Here is a 24,032-nt window from a genome sequence, read left to right as displayed (position 1 = left end):
TCTTACTGTCACTATTAGCCTTCTTTCAGTTCTTTAATAAGACTATGTTTTTTTGTTTGTTTCATTTTTATTTACTCATGCCCTCATTCATCTTATTTCTATCTTGTGGACTTTTATTTTCTCCTATTCATCTTTTAGGTCTAACTTAACCTTTCTAGCCTTCTCTGGTACCGCAATATAAATTGGGTTCACTGTGTTAATCTCCCTCTTAGTTACTTGTTCTTTTTCTTCTTCATTAAGTAAACTGTGTAATTATGTGTTTACCTGTTACTGTTTTTTTAAATCTAGAATGTAAGTTACTAATATTTACTAATATTTGTTGACTGAGTAAATGAATTAAAAAAAAGAATTTTAAATGCAGAACTTCCAAGATTAATTGAGCAGGCATTACTATCTCTTAAAAGTATTGATGTAGTAAATACATTTGCTTTAGTATATATATTACCCTAGTAATAATAATATTATAACCAATACTGAGTGCTTGCTGTGTCACACCTACACTTTTAAAAAAATTAATTACTCTATAGTTTACGGGTTAACCACTACATATTACACATAGTGACAGATGTTTTATATAAAAAATCTTCAATGCTCACAATAACCCTGAAATGTAGGTTTTAATCATCAGTATTTAAAGATGAGGAAACTAAGGCTAAGAAAGTGTGACTTGTCCAAGGTCATTTAGCTAGCAAATGATTGAGGTGTGACTGGAATCTAGATTGAATGATTGAAAAACCATTGCTCTTTGATTGAGTTATACTTTCTCTTAACAATCAATAATCTGAAAGGTAAAGTGCTTTTTCTAGTTCTTTTTTTTACAATTTAAAAAAAATTTAAAAAATATATTTATTGATTATGCTATTACAGTTGTCCCATTTCCCCCCCTTCAACCTGCCTACCCCCTCCCTTCCACATCCCTCCCCCCCCCCGTTTAGTTCATGTCCATGGGTCATACATATAAGTTCTTTGGCTTCTACATTTCCTACACTATTCTTACCCTCCCCCTGTCTATTTTCTACCTACCATTTATGCTACTTATTCTCTGTACCTTTCCCCCCCTCTCCACCTCCCACTCCCCTATTGACAGCCCTCCATGTGATCTCCATCTCTATGGTTCTGTTCCTGTTCTAGTTGTTTGCCTAGTTTGCTCTTGTTTTTGTTTTAGGTGTGGTTGTTAATAACTGTGAGTTTGCTGTCATTTTACTGTTCCTATTTTTGATCTTCTTTTTCTTAGGTAACTCCCTTTGACATTTCATATAATAAGGGCTTGGTGATGATGAACTCCTTTAACTTGACCTTATCTGAGAAGCACTTTATCTTCCCTTCCATTCTAAATGAAAGCTTTGCTGGATACAGTAATCTTGGATGTAGGTCCTTGCCTTTCATGACTTGGAATACTTCTTTCCAGCCCCTTCTTGCCTGTAAGGTCTCTTTGGAGAAATCAGCTGACAGTCTTATGGGAACTCCTTTGTAGGTAACTGTTTCCTTTTCTCTTGCTGCTTCTAAGATTCTCTCCTTCTGTGTAATCTTGGCTAATGTAATTATGATGTGCCTTGGTGTGTTCCTCCTTGGGTCCAGCTTCTTTGGGACTCTCTGAGCTTCCTGGACTTCCCGGAAGTCTATTTCCTTTGCCAGACTGGGGAAGTTCTCCTTCATTATTTGTTCAAATAAGTTTTCCATTTTTTGTTCTTCCTCTTCTCCTTCTGGCACCCCTATAATTCGGATGTTGGAACATTTCAAGCTGTCCTGGAGGTTCCTAAGCCTCTCCTCATTTTTCCAAATTCTTGTTTCTTCATTCTTTTCTGGTTGGATGTTTCTTTCTTCCTTCTGGTCCACACCGTTGATTTGACTCCCAGTTTCCTTCGCATCACTATTAGTTCCCTGTACATTTTCCTTTGTCTCTCTTAGCATAGCCTTCATTTTCTCATCTAGTTTTCGACCAAATTCAACCAATTCTGTGAGCATCCTAATTACCAGTGTTTTGAACTGTGCATCTGATAGGTTGGCTATCTCTTCATTGCTTAGTTGTATTATTTCTGGAGCTTTGATCTGTTCTTTCATTTGGGCCATTTTTTTTTTGTCTTGGTATGCCTGTTACGTAAAGGGGTGGAGCCTTAGATGTTCACTAGGGCGGGGTAATGCTGGTTGCTGTGCCGTGATGCTGTACATGGGGGAGGGGCCAAGAGGGAGCAGTGGTGCCCACTCCACTCTCTGCCGTATGTCAGTCACTCCCTTCGCTACCCATAATCAAATTGGGCCCCTCTGGTGCTGATTCCCGAGTGGGTGAGTTTGTGTAAACTGTAGGCCCCTGTGAGTCTCTCCAACGAACTCTCCTGTGAAGCTGGGAGTTTCTCCCACTGCCACCTTTACCCCCACGGGTGTTTTCAATCAGAGGTTTGAGGCTTTATTTCCCCTGTGCTGGATCCCTGGGTTGCGCAGTCTGTTTCGCTCCCCCGCCGTTCCTCCCAGTCTATCTATGTGTGAATGTGGGGCCACAGGGTCTGCCAGCCACCACCTTGTGGGGTCTGCTAGCTGCAGCCTGGCCTGCCCCATTCCACAATCTGCCACCTCACGGGATCTGCCAGCTGCCGCCTTTCTGTGAGTCCTCTCTGCCCAGCTGCCTGTCTCCGCCCCGCCTACCAGTCTGGATGAATGTTTCTTGTTTATCTCCTTGGTTGTTGGACTTCCATACAGTTTGATTTTCTGTCAGTTCTGGTTGTTTTTTGTTTTAAATTGTTGTCCTTCTTTTGGTTGTGCGAGGAGGCACAGTGTGTCTACCTACACCTCCATCTTGGCCAGAAGTCCTTTTTCTAGTTCTTAACTTTATTTATAGGAAATAATTTATTCTTCTCAAAATGCATGCTATATAAAATTACTTTGCCTCTATGGCTTCTAGAAAATACCTATTAATAACCCATTGTCAGAGATTTAGGAGCACAAGATAATTTAAAATTGATTTTTATTTAATGCTCATTAAACAACTCAAACATTTTAATCACATATGAGATATACTTTTATTCCCCAGTATCTAATATTAACTTTAATATTAGCTGCCTTTTCAATGTGAATGAAATAGTGGTTTCTTTTTTCACAAAGCAGTGTAATAAGGCAATAAATCAAAGTAGACATTTCTTTTAATTTTCCATTTAGATTTTCATCTTTAGTTCTTATTTTGGGGGAAATAATTCAAATCAATGGCTATTAACTTCTGATTATAACAGCAAAACCAGAACTAATTTGAAAAGAATTTTAATCTTTAAAAAATAAGTGAAAGTCAATTCATGGTGGAATCTAGTGATATAATAATAGCTGTTAAAACATTTGAATGGCTCAGGAAGGAGAATTTCCTCAGTATGGGGTTGACTAGAAATAGTACTTCTCTCTCAATGTTATGAAATGCATGAATGATTTTTTTTTTATCAAGTTAAGTGGTAGGAGAAGGAAAAAATAAAGGAAAATGGACAGTTTGAAATATATAAAGAGTTAGAAAACTGCAAAATGACTATAATATCAATAATGAAAAAAGTTTCAAAGAGTAAAAAGTTACATAAAAATGAGGATTGTTAGGTCACGGTCCTTGTTAATGTTAATGGTAAAGCTAGTAATTTAACCTTGATATGTATAATTTCAAAGCTCATACTATTTTTCCTGCAATAATGAATGAATATTTATAAAATGGAATATGTGTATGCTCTATGGACACCAAGAATAATGCCATTATCAGCAGAGTGCTCAACAACAATTGAATGTCTGAACAGATGAGTATGTACTAACCATATCCCAAGCAAACATTTATTCTTCCACAATTGATTATTAAAATAAGTGAAAAGGATGATATAAGGCATTACATGAGAAAGCAAAGAAGTAGTTTCCTATATCTTATTTGATATATTTAACAACATTTAAAAAACCCAGAAGACTTAAAAATTTGGTCAGTTTTTCCTTTCATACTTTGTTTTACAAACCATTTAACTCTATTAGTGACCTTCTGGTATACTGAATTTTGTATAAGGCAGATTTATTGCTGAATATGCTAGAAGTAGCTCATCATAACAGTTTAATACATTACACATATCCCTCGTATAAGTCTTTTAAAACAGCATAAAACGGTCAGTGCTTTAAGTTTTCAAGGCAGGTCTTCTTCTGAAGTGTGTTTGAAGAAAACCAGTCATTGCTGGTCTCCAAACCCTAAATTGAATTCCTCCTTCAGTAGTAAAAGTAAATTTAGGTAAAAATCACCCACAAAACTACCAGTTGTGGTCCCTGTAAAAACCAGATCCAGCGCCTATAACCATAAGTCATAGACTTCCTGCTGCCATTTCTGCCCAGATTAAAGAGGACACTTGAGTTTCAACTCAGCCCTGCTGATTAGGGTGAGGGAATTCCTGTTACTTTAAAATCATCATCAGCTGGTAACTGGGGACTGAAAAAGAGACCTAAAGAAAGAATCTTAATAAGACTTGTGAGAAAAGATGTGTCTGTTATCTTGCCTAACATTTTGACATTTGTTTTCCAAGGGTCCACCTGGTCCCGCAGGTATCCCAGGTCCAACAGGCAAGAGAGGTCCACGGGTGAGTAGATGGATTCCATTTCCCACATGCTGTTCGAATTAGTAACTTTCCAGGACGGTTTTTCTAGTATTGTACAGTATGTACTCTCTTTGGAAACCTGCCTGGATCTCAAACTTAGCCATACCTTTGCCAATTCAAGAGGAGCTTAAGAACACGTGCAGCTTGTTTATTTGAGTATAAACACCCAGCCAATGCATTCTCTATGAACATGCCCAAGAAAGATTATCAAATTTGTAGATTAGTGGCTGTTCCAGTGCTACTTGTAACAGTCTTCTTAGCTGCAAAATGATCTCATCTGTACTTGATAGTCCAAGGTGGGGTTCATTTACTTTGGGAAATGAAGAGGAGTGGGCTGCCTTAAAACAGTACATTCCTGGATTACATAGTGGAAAATAGTAGAGCTATTGACTAGAAAAATATTTGTCCTGAGGAAAAAGCTGCCTTAAGGATCAGCAGTAGTTTCTCACATTACACAGGTCCAACAAAAGATTTATTGCTGTGTTAGAACTAGTTTCTCTCAAAGTGAAGAATAAATGTGGAGTTTTTTTACTAACAGAAATTCTTCAAAGAGTTAGGAAAAGAATTGTGACTGTGTGTCACAAGTCATAAAGCACAAGGCTTTTGTCATAACGACAAATGCAAATACCATATGCAATCCATCTTCTATCCTGATTTTTATTTATCCTACAAACAATGTAAAGAAAAACTACCCTAAAATAGCACTTCAAGTTGTCCATATTCACATCAAACCCTTGTCCATACGAAGCCTGAGATGAATGCTCCCGGGCTCCAGGTGTGACTTACTATTTCTTTTATTTCTCAGCACTTTCCTCCCAGAGTGTGTTCTAAACCTTGTTCACTCTTTCCTGCCTGGAAACCATCCACCCGCCTTCCTCTCTGTCAGGAGACACGACCCCACTGCTCTGAGAGGCCCAGTCCGTCTATGCCCTAACTGCATTCGCTCTCCACGCTAAGGCCTTTCTCCCACAGCATGGCCTTCAGTTTCTGAACTCCCGTCTATTCTCATGAGACAGCACTTTCCCCCACCAATTTCCATCTTTTTTTTTTTTCATTTATTTGTCCAATCCGCCTTCCTTTAAGGAAGGAACAATATTTCTCTTGTTAAGGCTAATGATTACATTTGTGTTCCTAATTTTACCTTCAGTTATTTGACTTAAAACTTGCAAGTCCACATATCTTCTCTCCCTAGATTTTATTTAGTTTGGCAACAACCAACAAATTATCCTCGTTTTTAAAAATCCCAAACTTTCATTGTTATTAATTTTTCCTAAAGTCATTCATTGTCCTGGCTCACTCTTGCACTACTAAGCTTTGTGAAATAATAGTTTATATCCATTGCTCTTATATCTACAAGTAATTTGTAATTCCCCACAAATTTTTCCATCTGCTTTACCAAAATTTATTTTCTGCATGTTAGAAATGGCTATGCTACAAAATCTAATCTTTTTTCTTTAGTGTTAATCTTACTAGGTGTAACTTCAATATTTGCATTGCTGACATGTCTCTCTCTGAAACACAATGCTTTCTCAATTCAGAATTGAAAAGACAGATATTTAATTTTTAACTATATGTTATATGTTAAAGTAAAGGTATGACTGAAGAGCACAGAGGTGGATACCAAATCCAACTGAGTATAGGGGACCTAGAGACCTGGAAGGCTTCCTGGGGGTGAATCTTAGTTCATCTACGTGCTGATTATGTGAGCTTCTGATCTCTCATTTGTAAGGAGGAGTAAAAATAACCTCCTTGCAGGGATGTTATAAGGATTAGTAATAAGAAATATGAAGCATTAACACAGTTACTTGCACATAGTAGGTACTCAGTAAATAGAAGCATTATTAAATTCAAATTGACAAACATTCATTGAATGGCTAGTATGTGCTAAGTACTATGCTAATAATATTAAAAAGATTCTCTTCAAAGAATTCATAATCCTGTAACTAAATAATGCATGTCATAAGGTAGTTAAAATAGCAATAACATATTTAAGTAACAGATTGCAATAGTATAAGAAATATCTCAAGGCAACATATATTTAATTAATTGCAAATGAATTTTACATGTAGCAATTTCTATGTAAGTTAGTAGGAAAGAGAAGTCACTTCCTGCTGATAGAGCTAGGATTTAGAAGTGAGGTGAGAGCTCAGAATGATTTGGGTAGGTGTAGGGGGCAAGATTATATGAAGTAAGTCTTTAAGGCATACATGATAACATAAGCAAAAACCTAAATGCAAAAAGAGTTAACATGGGTTAAGAGGTGCAAGTAAACAATTGAAATTTGTTAGTTTTAGGCTTCTTACTCTTGAGGCTTTTAGCAGTAATACCAAGAAATGTGACTAGAGATAGGGGTGGTATGCAGAGAGGTAAACACCTGCGGACAATGTTTTGAAGCCACAGATGTAAAGGATGCTTAGGCCCTCTCTTCTTAAGGCTAAAATGTAAAGAAGTTTGTAAAAAAGAAAATTAATATTCATTTTAATGAAATTATAGTATGAAATATTACTGGAATGTTGTAATAAACACTGCCTGTTATTTGTATCTAGATCTATTGTAAAAATGATCTTACTTTTCTCTATTTTCAGGGCATACCAGGGCCACATGGAAATCCTGGGTTACCTGGATTACCAGGTCCAAAGGTGAGTGATTACTAGAGAGTATTGCATGACTTTCCTGAAACTAAAGGTCATTAACTTTTAAAGCCAATCCTGGGACATTGAGGATCTCTGTTATCTCCAGAGCATGGTTTTTGATTCTTCACCAGGGTTGTCTTAGCGTGGCAGAGAGCTGGGTGCCTCTGGAAGCCAATGCACTTGAATTTCTCTGGTTAGTGGTGAAGACAGATATAGGTCCGCTTTGGTATTACCAAGTCTTTATTGTCACAATATGATGGCAATGCATGGAAACCTTTGAAATATACAGATTATGATTTGAGTAGTTTACCTTAAATCAAGGCCATTTTAATGTACAAATACTGAGGAAATAAAATATCATTTATTTCCCTGCTCCACCCTTCCCTAATATTTTCACTTGAAAAAAGATCTGTGAGGATAATGTTTATAGGATGATCAAGTTTTTATGAAAACAACTAATCTAGATGTATCAAATGCCTATATATATATATGAGCATACATTAATATATGGTAGTAGTATCATGGATAATTATGTGATAGGCAGTAGTGTGAGCATAGAAAAAAGGGATATTATACCAGGCTGGTTGCCCTGAGAGGAGGTATGGGAATGGATAAAGAACTAAATGTGTGTGTATGTGTGTGTGTGTGTGTATGTATATGTATATATATATATATATATATATATATATATATATATATATATATATAAAATTTAGTTTTATATATAATTTGTATATGTATATAAAATAAATCCCATCAAATATATGGGATTAGATAAATATTAAAGTCTTGGTTGCCTGTAACTTCATGAATCTTTTAGGGTCATTAATAACCCCTCTGCTTATTAATGATTGCACTCAGAAGTAAACTTGTAACCATATAGGATAGGGGTTAAGGACAGAGATTTTGGAGTCCAAGAGATCTGGGTTCAAGTGTTAGCTTTCTTGGATTGTATGACTAGAAGCAAATGACTTTCCTAGCCTCTTTAAGATTCACTCTTCTCCTCTATAAAATGGGGAAATCATAGCGCATCCTCATAGGACTGAAGAGAAGGGAAGATAAATTAATGTGAGTAAAGCACTTCACATGGCACTAACATGTCATAGCATTATTAATAAGTAATAAAAATAGTGTGTAGTAGCTAGGATAATTGAAACCTAAATTTCCTAAAGTTTCTCATCATTGCCAACCGTGTCTTGAGTTCAATAAAGATGTCTCAAAGAGAAAAAAGACCAGTTTAACTCGTCTGAATGTGTAACAGTGAGAGGAAAGACAGACAACTTCTAAAGAAGACAGAAGCTTGCTTTTTAATGTGTGATTCCTTAGTCCTTCAGGCTCCATGTGGGGATTTTAAAGATATTTAGACCAGTTGAAGGTTAAAGTGGCTGTGAAGGCCCAGCTCATGTTTCTCCTCAGGGCTGAAGCACCAGGGGGCTCACTGTCCCAACAGCCTCTTCTCCACAACACGAAGGAAGGTGGGGGTAGAGGAGGCCATTTCCACATGGCTTGTATTCTCCCCCTTTCCTTACCTCAGCAAGTAGTGCACAGTTATGTACTGGAGACAAACAAATAAAAATATAGAGAATAGGGTGAGGAGAGATGAAGATATAGTGGGAAGCCTTTCATTTAGTTGACTTCTTATACTGTGCATACATATTCAGGAGAAAGTATTTGAGAAAATGAAGAACTTCATATCAAATAAAAATTATCTCTGTCCTACGATTTAGAAAACAGTGTATTTTTCAGTATTGACTAGTATGAATATGTGTCCTTGGAAAAATGATAGGAAAGATGAAAATTTGAATCTTAAGATGTTTTTCTTCAATATTCTATTTAGTAGTAATGTGGGCATAATTTTGACTATAACTGTTCACTAATAAAATATTTTTATGAAGTCATATATGAGGGATTTTTAAAAACCTACTTTTAATTTTAAAATGACTACTTACACCTCTGGGGGACTTCTCTTAGAAACCTGAATATTAGTCTTTAATTCATACTTGATTTAATAATTTGATAATTATGTCCAAAATAGCCCAAGCTGACCTGTTTTAACTGCACATACTTGTGGAGAACATTGGATCTGTGGCAGGTGTTAAAAGTCACCACTCTGTTTAAAGGCATCAAATAAAGCTTGTAGTGTGCGGTTTGTAAAACCAATTTTCCTAGATATTTAACATGCATTTGGATTAATCAGGATTAATAGAACACTTAAGTTTTATACTTTATAATCCTTTTAGAATATTTATTCAGGTCAATGTGGGAAAAAAAGCAGATTAAATGCTCTTGACAAGAATTTTTTTTAATTTTAATTTTTTATTGTTATTCAATTACAGTTGTGTGCCTTTTCTCCCCATCCCTCCACCCCACCCCAGCTGAACCCCCCTCCCTCCCCCACCCTCCCCCTTGATTTTGTCCATGTGTCTTTTATAGTAGTTCCTGTAATCCCCTCTCCTCACTGTCCCCTCCCCACTCCCCCCTGACCATTGTTAGATTGTTCTTAACTTCAATTTGACAAGAAATTTTGACATGTAACCACAGGATTTATTTTCCTTCAGGAAATAAAGATATCTTTTAAGTTAAGAGAATTTAGAATGTAAAGACAATTCCAGTTATTTTTCTTTTCTTGGTTATTGTTTAGCAAGAATGACATAGGTGGAATTATTGACCTCTAAGAAAATTATATAAAAAGTCATCTTGCCACTTGTATAAGGAGCCATCTCCCCATGTCTGAAGGGGGTTACCTGAATCTACCAAAAGAGCAAATTAAGGCTCTTACAAAAACGTTTAACTGAAATGGGAAATGCAGTTCATGATGGAACCTTTTTACAAACATATTAGGATTAATGTGCTTTATAAGAATTGTTAGAACCAAAAGGTACCTCATAAGTTAAATGATACGAAGCACATAAAGTACCTGGTATAGTGCTTGTACATAGCTGATACTTCAGAAACTAATATTTCCCTTTTCTTAGCGGAGCTATTTATTAAGGTACTAGGCCAGTTAGAAGTGCAACTTTTACTGAGAATACTACATTTATTATCTGTTAAATAAAATAAAAATCATATGGCTCTTATGAATGAAAATACCTTAAAATTTGTAGAAATGTGTTCTATTTATAAGGCTATTTTAAAGTTTATAAGGTATTTACTGTGTCCCTCTAAAGTAATGTGGCTCAAACCCCAAACTATTCCCCTGGTGGTGGCCAGCAGCTGAATTTATGTTCAATTCTTTCAGCCTCCGGTTGTTGCCTTCTGCTGATCTCTTTGGAATCTACCATGTGTCAGGATCAGCCAAGAATTAAAGAGAGTCTATATCCAGGTTTTGGAGGAAACTGTACTTTTTCTTTCTTTCTAGGAATTTCTCCCTCAATTTACAGTCATCCTGGTAGCCCCACACTGTCCTCTGATGCCATTAGCCAAAAGATCTCTGTTTTTCTCCTTGACTCTAGCTACTCTGTGCAGTCTGGGGAGTGTCCCTAGGGGACAAGCTGTATAAATATGTACTACACCAAGTGTGGTTTCATTCTTTCAGGAGCTGAGTACTCTCTAGTGTGTTCTGTTTCTGACTGCTCTCCTGTGTATTCATATAGTTACTTTATGTATCTTGTTCTGACTTTATAATTGTTATTTGCAGGAGGATTAGTCCCATACATGCTACTCTGCCACTATCTGAACCAGAACTCACAATAATTCCTTTTTGAACATCTTTAATTTGAGAGGACTATTTGACATCCAAGTGGAGATATAAAAAGGATATATGGATCTGGAGTTCATGGGAGATGTCATAGCCAAAAATATGTATTTCAGAATCATCAGCATATATATGGAATTTAAAGCTATAGAACTGAAGAGGTCACCTATGGATGAATGTAGACAGAGAAGTACCGGAGGACTGAGTCTTGAGGTACTCCAGAGTTTAGTATATTAGGAAAAATAAGAGGAACTAGCAAAGGGGACTAAGACAAAAATGACTGATGAGGTAGGATAGTAGAAGGGACAAAAGTTTGAGTAGAATATGTCCAAGAGAGAATGGAAGGAGAGGCAGTCTCCTAGATAAAAGAGACAAATTTCTAGGAGTTTTGCTCTAAAAGGGAGTAATGTAGTGATTAGAGAAGTGAGATGTTGGCTCAAGGAAAGTTTTTTTAATTTTAAAAAATTTTTAATTAATATATTTTATTTTTAATATGTTTTGTTGATTATGCAATTGCAGTTGTCCCAATTTTTCCCCTCCACCCATTGCCCCCCGTTCCCTCCAGCAATCCCCCCGTAGTTCATGTCCATGGGTCATGCATGTAAGTTCTTTGGCTTCTCCATTTTCTGTACTGTTCTTAACCTCCCCCTGTCTATTCTGTACCTACCAAATTTGTACCTCTTAATCCCTGCACCTTTTCCCCTATCTCCTCCTTTCTCCTGCCAACTGGTAACCATCCAAATGATGTCTATATCTATGATTTTGTTTCTTCTTTGCTTGTTTGCTTAGCTTGTTTTTTAGATTCAATTGTTGATGGTTTATTGCCATTTTAATGTTCATAGTTTCGACTATCAGCTGATTTCTCAAAAGAAACCTTGCAGGCAAGAAAGGACTGGAAAGAATAATTTAAAGTCATGAAAGGCAAGGACCTACATCCAGGTTTGCTCTATCCAGAAAAGCTAAGGTTTAGAATGGAAGGGCAGATAAAGTGCTTCCCAGATAAGGTTGAGTTAAAGGAGTTCATCATCACCAAGCCCTTATTATATAAAATGTTTAAGGGATTTATCTAAGAAAAAGAATAAGGTCAAAAATATGAATGGTAAATTGACAACAAACTCACAATTATCAACAACTGAATTTAAAAAACTAAGCAAACAACTAGAACAGGAATAGAATCACAGAAATGGAGATCACATGGAGTGTTATCAGTGGGGAGGGGGAGAGGGAGAATGGGGAAAAAGGTACAGGGAATAAAAGCATAAATGGTCGGTACAAAATAGATAGGGGGAGGTCCTTGCTTTTCATCACTTTGAATACTTCTTGCCAGTCCCTTCTAACCTGCAAAGTTTCTTTTAAGAATTCAGCTGACTGTCTTATGGAACTTCTTTGTAGGTAACTGTCTGCTTTTCTCTTGCTGCTTTTAAGATTTTCTCTTTATCTTTGGCACTTTTATTTATGATATGTCTTGGTGTAGGTCTCTTTCTGTCCATCTTGTTTGGGACTCCTTTTGCTTCCTGGGCTTGTATGTCTATTTCCTTCACCAAATTAGGGAAGTTTTCTTTTATTATTTTTTCAAATAATTTTCAATTTCTTGCTCTTTCTCTTCTCCTTCCAGCACCCCTATGATTTGAATGTTGTACATTTGAAATTGTCCCAGAGGCTTCTTACCCTGTCCTCATTTTTTTCATTCTTATTCTTCTTGCTGTTCTGGTTGATTTTTTTTTTCTTCCTTATGTTCTAAATCATTGATTTGATTCTCAGCTTCGTCCACTCCACTATTCATTGCCTGCAAATTGTTCTTTATTTTACTTAGTGTAAACTTCATTTCTGCCCGCGTCTGCTTTATGCTAATTGAAGTACCCAATGAGTTCCTTGAGCATCCTGATAACCAGTGGTTTGAGTTCTGCATCTGATAGATTGCTCATCTCTATTTTGTTTAGTTCTTTTTCTGGATGTTTGTTCTGTTCTTTCATTTTGGCCATGTTTCTGTGTCTCCTCATTTTGGCAGCCTCCTTGTGTTTGTTTCCATGTATTAGGTAGAGCTGCTTTGACTCCCTCTCTTAATAGTGTGGCCTAGTGTATCTCTTAATAGTGTGGCCTAGTGTAGAAAAGCACACCTGTAAGTTGGATGGGGTAGAGCCTTAGGTATTTGCCAGGGCAGGGAAACCTGTGTGAACCGGGTTAATGGAGTCTTACATATAGTGCTCCAGCTCTATGGCTCTGTGTGGGGAGGGCTCAGAAAAAGGATAATGGCCACTGTCTGGCCTCTGGAGTTTTGTCTGGGAGGAAGCTATCCTCTGGCATGCGCTGTGATGCCAGTCACTTCAGTCTTTTCCTGTATACCACTGGTGCCTTTCAAGTTGCTGCCCTGGATCTGGAGCCCAGAGGGAGTGAGCCTGCTTAAGTTCTAAGTCCATTGTGGGCCCTTTAAGAGGAGATGCCTGAGAGTCCCTCAGTTTCTTCTGCTGCCCCAACCCTCACTGCTTTTTACAGCCAGAAGTTATGGGGACTTAACTTTCTGGTATTGGAACCCTGGGCTTTGTGGTCTGGTGTGGGGCTGGGATCCCTTGCTTCTGAGATATCAGTACTGATTTTTATCTACCACACATGGATGTGGGACCACCCATTTTGTGTCTCTGTGTTTCTGCCCCTTCTACCCATCTGAATGAATGTGACTTCTTTAATTCCTTGGCTGATGGACTTTGCAAAGTTATTTTATTAAGGGAAGAAATTATAGTGTGTTTGCTCAGTGATGGCAATTATTTGGAGAGAAGTAAAAATTAAAATAATGCAGAGAAGACAGTGTACCAATGATTCCCTGATAAGAGAGAATTGTGAGTTTGGTTATGAAGGAAGAGTATTGTGGAACAGATTTAAGTGAGGTAGTGGACTCGGTTGTGAGCTTATGAAAGTTGAAAGCAAGAGACCAGCTGAGAGTGAAGAGAGAGGAGTAATGAAATAATCATCTATGAAAATGGGAAAGTGAATTGACTAAGATAATTTTTGCACACACCAAAAAGCAAGAGAAATTAATCAATGTAAGAAGTCACAAATTTAAAGTGAGATTGATCAGCATGACTGTTTTCTCTTAGTCACATTCAGCTGCTAGGAGATAGGGTCAGAATAGGTAGAGAGTTTAGACTTAAGAATTGCCAGGTAAGCTTAAAAGACACAGGGAGAAAGAGGCAGTGGTGTTATTTATGTATACAAAAAAGGTGATTATTATGTCAGACCCTGGTATTTAGGCTGGTTGAAGACTGGAAGTGAGGCTATAAGGGGGATGAGACACTGAAAATATGGTAGCATCCCGTATTAGCAGTTCCAGTGGGTCAAATAATTGTTAATGTTGTGGGGGCTTGCAGAGAGGGAGCTAAAAAAATAGAAGTACAGTTAGAGTGTAATACTTAAAATTGAGATTATGAAGTTTATGTAGTTATTAGCAATGATAAGATAACAATATTCAGGTGATGATACCTCAAGATCATGTCATTTAATGTTTCCTTTATGGTACTCTCCCAATTTAGCTCATCCATACTCTGAAATTTTTAGTGTCAAATTTTTTCACTGAAATTTTGCAGCTTCATCAAAATTTATTCAAGAGTTGTGTTGTCTGCTTTTCAAAATGGCAATAGTTGTAAAATTTATTTTAATGTCTTTATTTTTAATACAAATTACTGACATCTTTATAATATATAGAGAATTTGATCCTAAAGATTGCAAGCTAATGTAGTAGGTATTATTATTCCCATTTCACAGAGGAGTCATCTCAATTTCAGAAAGAATGAATGACCTTTTCAGTTTTTCCATTCCCAATCCCAGTGTTCTTTCCATTATATTGGGTAGACTCTAATCTGATAAGTCTGTTCTAACATGTTAATGGATCTAGTAACTTAGGGAGTTTTCCTCCCTAGACAGAAGACCCTCTGATGATCCAATAACAGTCTAAATGAATTATTCTGAAAATAAGGATAGGTGGACCTTTGGAATCCTTTGAGTTACAAAGTATAAGCAGCTTTCTTTTACTCACACTCAAAAGTATACATAGCTTTTTTTTTTTTTAATAAAGGTCATGTAGTAGTAAGTAGAAGTTAGTACTAAAGGTCAAAGTCATTTATGATTAACTTATAAACATATTTATTTCCAAGGAGGATTTGGAAAGCCAATCAAGTGTGACCAAAAGTGTGTCAGGAATCATAGAATTAATAGAAAGTGAAAGGGAAAGTAAGGAAGCAATTTTGGAGTATTCTCCTTCAATGCAGGGAAGTATGCCCTACTTCTTTGACATTTCATGTAAAGTTGGCATGTTTGATAATCTCTGCTTCATGTATTATATACTAGGATCAACACACAGCTGGCCAGGTTCAAAGCTGACTTTATGCTGACTTGCAATTTTGATGCTAGAGTACAAGTTGATCAATTAACTCAAGTACATATGTGTGGGAATAAAAGAGATTTAACTTATATCTCTATAAGAATCTCCCCCAGATCTATAAAGCTTATAAATAAGAGAAACCTCTCTCTTTAAACATAATTTTACTTGCTTAATAACTTTTCTACTCTTTTAATTTTTAAAATGGAGATGAATTATCAAATTAATGGAAGATATTAAGAAAGCTGAATGATGATATTAAGAAAATTGATAATTTAAAATTCAGATAAGACCTAAAACTAGGAATTTTTAACATGAGAGTTATAAGTAAAAACATGCACTACAAAGGGTTTTATTATAGTCAGATTTCTCAAGGGCTATCATTTTTCAAGTTCTTTTAAAATTCTTTATGAATATTATCTCAAATCAATTGCATAGGTGTTACAGTAAATGTTTAGAATATGTTAAATGCAATAAGTAACCTTTTTATTTACTAGACATTGTGATATGAGAAAGAAAACTGATCTGGTTTATCAATAATTTTCTAAGTGATCTTAACCAATTCAATTACAGCTTCTGGATCTCATTGCTTCTTTATTTATAAAATTTGATTTAGTAGATAAGCTCTTAAAATCTCTTATAAACTATAGGTATATTATCTTTTTTCTCTGATGAAGAGGTTTTTTTTAATTTTGAGATATCACTACAGCTATTTCTCATCTCCCACAGTCTTGTAACCATCTAGTGGTGATGGCTATGAAGGGAAGAGGTCAGCCTAGAAAACCACCTTTCCTTTGAAAATTTTCTTCGACTCTAGAATGCAGGGCTTTTCACCAATGAAAGCTCATTTCTCCTTTGTAAACTGAAATGACTTACTGTTGAAACTGAAAGACCTTTCTTTTGGCCTTCCTGCTTTCCTCAGTCAATTTGAGTGCTAGGTGGTTGCAGTGGGGAGGGTGGTGAGTGGAGGTGGAAAAGGGGATAAGGGGGATAAATGGTAATGGCAAAAAAAATACAGTAAAAAGAAGAAAAGCGTCCCTGACTATGTGAAAAAAGACATGACTATTTCCCTGTTTCCCATAGAGTTAAAATAGGTTCTCACTGGAGTTATTAGCTGGCTGGGCTTAACTCTCTATAACTGTGACCTGCCCTTGAGGAAAAGTCATGTAAAATTCATCCCCATACAGATTGCTTCCAATTTTTGACTCCCATGAACAAAATGATTACTTTACTTTTCAGAGCCTTCAGATAGTTTATTTTGGATTTTGTCTAGAATTTATAGCTGAAATCATCAGGAGGAATGGACCATTAGAGGTTTACATCACTATAGCAAAAACAAAACTCCTATGTCTTACCTCCTTAACCTCTGACATATCTGTCTCTCTTTTAACTAGGGATTTCATATATTTATGCTTTTTTCTTTATGAAACTTGCAAAGGTTATGTTCTATTTTAGCAGTCGTTTTTAAAAGCTAAGTTTACTTTATTTCTCAATTAAATCTTTGTTCTCTATTTCTTTAATTCGTGACCTTATATTTATTATTTTCCCTTCTATTCTTTTTTCCTTAAGTTTAAAAAAATTAAAAATGAGAAGTTAATTTGAAGCAATGCTTATGTTAAAATATAAGTATTTAAAGTCTAAATTTCTCTCCTTTAGTCAGTTTTATTGGAATATAATTGGCACAAAGAACTGCAAATATTTAATGTGTATAATTTGATGTGTTTGGGCATATACAAACACTCGTGATACTATCACCACAATCAAAGTAATAGTCATAACCAACACTCCCAGAGTTTCTTCATGCCCCTCTTGTTTCTCTTGTTTTCTGGCGAGGACACAACAGAAAGAAAATTGCTGCATGACCTTACCTATATATGGAGCCTAAAACAGCTGAATTCATAGCAGCAGATAGTATACAGGTAGTTATCAGGTGCAGAGGTGAGGGAAATAGAGAGATGTTGGTTGGTCAAAGGGTACAAAGTGCATTTATGTAGAATGCCTAAGTTGTAGAGATCTAATGTACAACATGCTGACTAGGGTTAATACTACTGTGTTGTACATTGGAAGTTAGCTAGGAGAGTAGACCTGACGTACTGTTACCACACACACGTAAGTAACCGTATGAGCACTGGGATATGTTAATTAGCTTGACTATAGTAATCATTTCACTATGTACATGACTATAAGAACTTCGTGTTGTACACCTTAATGGTTTTTAGTAAAAAATAAATAACGGAGAAAAAATAAATCAGAATTTGAATTATAAACAATCTCAATTGTAGCCGCTTGTATTAGGAGACGTGAAATAGTTGAAAAAGGAGACACTCTGGTAGTAATCATAAGGTTAATATTGTACAAAAAACTTTGGTTGAAATCTAATGTTGTATTTCTTTTGAAACATAAATGATAAAGATTACCAGAGTATGAAAAGTACCTGTTTTTATAACAGAATAAAACAATTTTGGCTATTAGAGGTATTTTCTGTTTTTTTTTTTTATTATGAAAGCAATATATGTACATTGAAAGAGTTTGGAAAATATTTAAACTTGAAATGATGACCTAAAAATTTCATGAATTATATAAGCAGCTTTCTCTTACTGAAAGTAACTAGTTTTCCAGCGCTCAAATGAGAATTATAACTCAATATGTCATAAAAATAGAAAGGCTAATAGAGCCTTTACATGTATCCCTTATATAAAGATGTTTCAATAGTAGTATAATTTTATTAGACTAAAAAAATTCAGCTATGTCTGGGGAATTTCTAGGAATCCATTCCACATTTAAACAAAAGGCTAATGAAATATACATTATAAAGTAAATAACCATGTCCATCTCACTTTAAGATAGTTTAATACCCTATAATGTTTATAACTTCTGCTGATGGGTACAACTGAATAAGTATGACATAATACATGTAATTTATGCTTCATCAAGTGTTTTACAATTTTTTTAAATATAGGGCCTCAAAGGAGATCCAGGATTTTCCCCAGGTCAAGCTATTTCTGGACAAAAGGTAATTATTTGTTTATGAAATAAAAATCATGGTGATATATTTCAAGCATTTAAAAATTGTCTTTTTTGAGACTTTGTTATCTGAGAAGATAGAAAACGATTGCATTTTAGTGAAGGAAGAAATATTTGAAGAATTAAGTAAATGCTTCATTAGCTAGTCATTAATTTAAATCTCACCATTGATTTTTTTGAGTGTCTACTGTGGCCTGCCATTGTGCTACCTGCCAATGAGTGGGGCAAAAAGAGAGCGAGATATGCTTCTAGTCTCAAACTTTTTGCTGCTTACATGCATGCACATAATAACACATAAATTCCGGTGCCATCTCATACCTTTTTAAGGAGAGTTCTATATACTTTAAGTTCTACAGTAATTGTGAAAGAAACAATCATAATTATCTTGTTTTCCAGTTGAGAAAACAGAATTTACAGAATTTAAATGATTTATCACATGGATAGTACATACAGAGTTAATTGTATGTCTGAGTTTTCTGACTTTTAGTCAAGTATGCTTTTCATTTTATCATAATGCTCTTAAATACACACACACACACACACTCAGGTTAAAAACAAAAAGCTAATGTTTTATAGATAGCAAAAAATTTTTATTAGGAGGAATTTACTATTTTCCAGCGAGGCTGAATACAAATGAAGTCTTTAGAAATGAATATGGAAGCTTTATTTAGATAAGCACTTGATGAATGTGATACAATTATAGGATGTTTTTGTTTGTGTGGTATATGTTCACAAACTTTTAAAATCCCTGAATACTTTTGGTGGTTCCTAGGTTGAAAGCTGATCTTTTAATTGGCTTATAAAAACTCATTTAAACTTATCATATTTTGCCCTGTATAATGCACGCTTTTTTGTCCAAATTTCTGAGAGAAAAATAAGGATGCATGTTATCCATGAGTTGTACTAGTTCCCATGTATAATGAGAATTATACATAGGAATCAGCACTAAAATGTGTGTATTATATATAGCAAAATACAGTAAAAAATAAGTCACATTATATTAATCAACTTAATAGACACTTTACTAAGAAGTAAATAAAAAATGATTTTAAATTATTTAAATTTTTCAATAATTTAAAATCTTAAGGACTTCCTCATCCTAAACTCCTAATTTCTAGTATTTTGAGAAAATAAGTGTTTACTGTTTACCATACCCAAAGTGAAAATATGTCAGCCAAAATGAACTAATACAGCCCCTCAGGACACACTTAAGCGCCCCTAGTGGCACTGCTGAAATGGCACCTGAATTAAATTACATCACGGGCCAATAGAATTGAAAGGGAGAATCACTATGGCAAAAGTCCTCCCTTATAAAATATTATAAAAACAAATGAAGCCACAAGAACTGACATGGCAGGTCCTATGATATGTACTTTGAGATGACAAATTGCAGAGAAACATATAGCATAGCTTAACCCCATCATTTTTCTTTCTGTGTATAAACAGTGCTATCAAATGTGATGATGTGTAAAGTTCGGAGAAGATCTTAAGCAGAGTTGAGCTGACTGCTGCACAGGATACCTGGGACACATTGTTAAAGCAATTAAAAACCATGAAAGTGCAAAAAAAAAATCTTAAAAACCTTACTGCTGTGATGGAACTGAGTTCACTGAATCTAAATCATTTAGAGAGGGAATGGAAGTTTAATTGGTACCTTAATTATTACAAGGAAAAAATCCACAATCTGAGAAACATAAATGCCATCATTAAAAATATATAAATATAGGACATTTAATTTCTTACTGAAAATTTAGAAATTAGAGTTCCACTTTGTTGTGGTAACTACTTTAAATAAACTCCCCAACGTAACCATTCAGAGTTATATCAAATGTTTGGTTTTATCTTTCCTTGTAGCTTCTCTGTACAAAATATAGGGTGGTTCAGAATGTATACCATATTTGTGTAAAATACAAAGTGATTCAGCCTGGGAGTTGAGGCTTGGAGGTATGTCAGTCTTTTTTTTTTTTTTTTTTTTAACTTTTTGAGCTTCTTCTATAGTTATTGTGGTTAGTATAGAGGAGAAATGTAGAGACATATAGGATTTAATAGCAAGTTGCCATTGAGCTTTAAGTGAAATCCAGCTTTTAAAGCTCAGTTGTATTTCTAAAATGGTAAAATTTAAAAATAATTTCTTAGAAATTGTATTTATATTAAATCGGGTTCAAGGCGGGATATGTCATATACATACAATATGAGTACAAATAAAATACAAACATTAAATTGATGGGAGTATAGGGGGATTGGGAAACAACTGAATTCCATTTTTAACCATTTAGCCATTTTTACAATAAATATATGGTCAATGATGAAACACTAAAAGCAATGCAGGGGCTAGTCCTTAAGCATGTAATATCCACTAAATAACATCTCATAGTGTTCACATAAATGTTTAAGTCCTGCTGGGATCTCAGTGGCAAGCAAAGATAACTTTTAAATAAAAGTAATTTTTTCCTTCCCGTAAGACAAGTGAGATATTCTCATTTTTCAGAGAGAAAAACTTTGAAGGGAATCAGGTGATCCACCCATGATTAGAGCTAGTGAATGGAAATGATCTCTCATTTCCTACTGCAGTTTTCTTTTTCCTCTATCAGAATAATAAATGAAAACAAAATAAGTCTGTATAAACTGTCACCCCATGCAAATGGATGACATCTAAAACATTGGGAAGACATTAAAATGAGTATTAGAGCAAGTGGAAAAGCACTCCATAATAATAATCAGAAAACCCCGTTTTTTTCACTGTTTAATATGATGACATATTAAAGTAGATAATGCACTAAAAATTAAATGGAGCATAAACAGCTAAGGAATTTATTTAGGATTATTACCTAAGTGCTCTTTTTTTCTTTCAAACATCACTTTTTTTTTTCATAGACAAAAAATTGTTGCAGCAGAAAAAGGGAAAAGAAGGGAGGTAAAGAAAAAATGCGCCTAGAATAAATAGGTTTAAGATTACCCCCCATTCCTTTTTGACATTTTTTCCCGTCAATTTACAGTCTTTTCTGCCTCCTCACTTCTACCCACCACAGACAATCCTTTTACCTCACCTGATACTTCCCCCTTACTCCCCCTGAGGGGGGCTCGCAGCCCTCATCGAACCTGTGGTGGGGGGCCCGTGGAGGGGCCTAATCGGTGACTGTTGGTAGTTGGGCCAAACACAGGGACCTCCCGATAATTTTCACTTCTGTTATGTCCTGGTGGTTCGTTTGCACAGTAGAAGGCGCAGTACAGTTCCGGAAGCGGAAGTGCCCGTTTCCTGGTGCGCCACGTGAACCCAGCCGTGCTCCCCGCAGCCCTGCCTCGAGGTTCCGAGGATGCCCGTGGACGGCCCCTCGCAGGGTCTTGGAGTGGAGGCGGAGTCCCTCACAGTAGCAACACAAAGTGCTTGTGGAATTTTAAAGTAAACTTTAGTTATTTTAAACATGGTAAACCTTGGAGCGGCAGGAACTTTGGGAGTACGGTCATTAGTTAGAAAAAAGAACATCAGAGAAAAAGGAGCAGGACCATGGGAGGGGAAGCACAGTCCCCACCTCAGTCTTGGAAGAGCAAGTCCTGGGAGCTTCAGAAAAGGTCTCAGAGACAAGGTGGAACTTGAGCCAGGTTGCGAAGATAAGAAATGAATGCAGTGAGATCTTGACGCCTGCAGGAGATGAAATCCTGCAACACGGAAATTCTAATTTTCCACCCTCTTTTATAACATTAAACCCCTGTGTTTTGTTCCTAGGGTGATCAAGGCCTGTCTGGATTAATGGGCCCCCCTGGTGTGCGAGGTGATAAGGTAAGATGTACTTTTACTTTGACATGCTCATAATTTGGTGTCGTGAACCTAGGAGCTCATCAATTCCTAAAAATCTCATTTTGAAGTTGAGCCTAAAGCCCATGTTTTAAATTTCTTTTCTCAGCAATACAAATTAAAATCTGTGATGATGCAGAAAATAGTGCCCACAAAAACCAGGGCTTTATGAAAAGGAAAAGAAAACGCTTCAGTTAATGAGAAAATCACTGATAGAATTTTGAAGCTTTTAAAATTATTATTAATATATTAGAAAAATAACCTACTCCTGAAACTTTGAAGTCACTTTTTAAGTTTTACATCTCCAAAGTGAGTTACACTTGGTTATAAGTAATACACTTGGCTTTTTAAAAAGGGATTCTTATTTTATTAGGAAATAATAATCTCTGTCATTATATATAAATAATATATACTATATATATGTAAAATATATAATATATGAGGCCTGATGGAAGGGTAGAAGTGAGGATTGGAGGTATCTACTAAAAACAGTAATCATGCATAGAACTAAGCTTTCAGGTAAAAAGGAATACTAACACAGGTGCAATAATTATTTCATAAAATATGTTTTGTAGTTTCCTGGATTACCACAAGTGTAAATTTTCCTCTATATATTCAGCTTTTCTTTTTTTCCCCAAACATTGAGTTGTTGAATTTCTACAGGGGACAAGGAAGACACTTCTTTCTAAGGTATTAAGAACCCCAAAATACTGGTGATATTTGATGTGATACGGATGTCTAAATACACATAATAATTAGCTGTGTTGGTGTTTTAGTGTGTCATATTTCTTCTCTCTTGGGAGATTTAGGTTAGAGGTGGTTACTTGGTTCAAATTCCATCTGCTATTTCCTAGGTCCCATAAACCACAGGTAGGTTGCCTAATCTCTAAGCTTTAGTCATCTCATCTTTAAAATGTGAAGATGATACTACCCACCTCATAGGGAGTTATTGAGAACATGGAATGAGATTATCCATGCCACTATAATGTCAGACAAATAGCAGGCACTTAATAAATGTTAGCCATCAGCTATTTATCTGGTTTTGGAAAGGATCCTGACCTTGTTTGCTTTCCTTCATAACACTTGCTAAAGGGCTGAGTTGTGAAATGATGGAAAAGGTTGTGATCTCATGGAGTATTTATTTTTCCTCCCATGACCACACCACACCATTATTCTTATGGTCTTCAGACTAGTATTCATCCTAGACACTGCTCAGAATCTGATAACTTATTTGAGGTTGTTGGTTGCCCCACAGAGACATGAAACTGCAGAGTGATCATTTCTAACATAATCGGTCATAGTATACAGTCATGAGTTTGTTTGATTAATGCTACTTATCATACCTCTGACCACTAAGTATACCTCTGAGGAAACTACTGATGAAGGACATCAAGCAAAGAAAATCTAATAATACAGAAATTATGTTGATTGTTTATTTGATATTAAGTATGCAGTTATTTCATTCTAAAGAATAACTGCATATGAGAGAAAAACAAACTAATCATTATTTTCTGAGGTTAGATGATGCTGTGGCTCATGAAATCCAGAAAGAAAAATACTAAGTAGAAGTTGATTGTTTTCTGTGTAGAGGAGGATACAAAGAAATATTATTTATGGAGAAAATTTTAAAAGACTGATTGTAACCATTAGAGCAGATGATTGTTTAAACTTTGCAATTGCACTTACTTAAAGCAGAATATATTAGCTTCCAGGGCTCTCCAGGGATATTATATGGATCTTGGCCCATCGATATTTTAAAATACAGGGTCTGGCACAAATAACACCCCTTTTTATTATAGAATCATAAGCATATAATTTTGTAACATAACAATATCACACTCAAGCACACCATGTGACATTTTAGGTGAAATGTTCAAATTAAAACTATAAATTATTACAGCCATATTATTACCCTACCAACCATACTCAA

The 24,032-nt window shown here is 35.6% G+C and overlaps 1 protein-coding gene across 1 annotated transcript in view; it reads left to right on the top strand.

Moving 5' to 3' along the window:
- COL24A1 (collagen type XXIV alpha 1 chain) overlaps nt 1-24,032 on the top strand; it is a 307,987-nt gene that overhangs the window by 6,251 nt on the left and 277,704 nt on the right. The window contains exons 3-6 of the mRNA XM_024565351.4: nt 4,518-4,571; nt 7,175-7,228; nt 18,245-18,298; nt 22,034-22,087. Coding sequence (XP_024421119.2) covers nt 4,518-4,571; nt 7,175-7,228; nt 18,245-18,298; nt 22,034-22,087 — 216 coding nt within the window. The remainder of the gene's footprint in view (nt 1-4,517; nt 4,572-7,174; nt 7,229-18,244; nt 18,299-22,033; nt 22,088-24,032) is intronic.

The sequence above is a fragment of the Desmodus rotundus genome, chromosome 3, assembly GCF_022682495.2.
Source record: "Desmodus rotundus isolate HL8 chromosome 3, HLdesRot8A.1, whole genome shotgun sequence".
NCBI lineage: Eukaryota > Metazoa > Chordata > Mammalia > Chiroptera > Phyllostomidae > Desmodus > Desmodus rotundus.
Note: the sequence above shows the minus strand (reverse complement) of the source record. Positions and strands in the feature narration are given on the sequence as shown.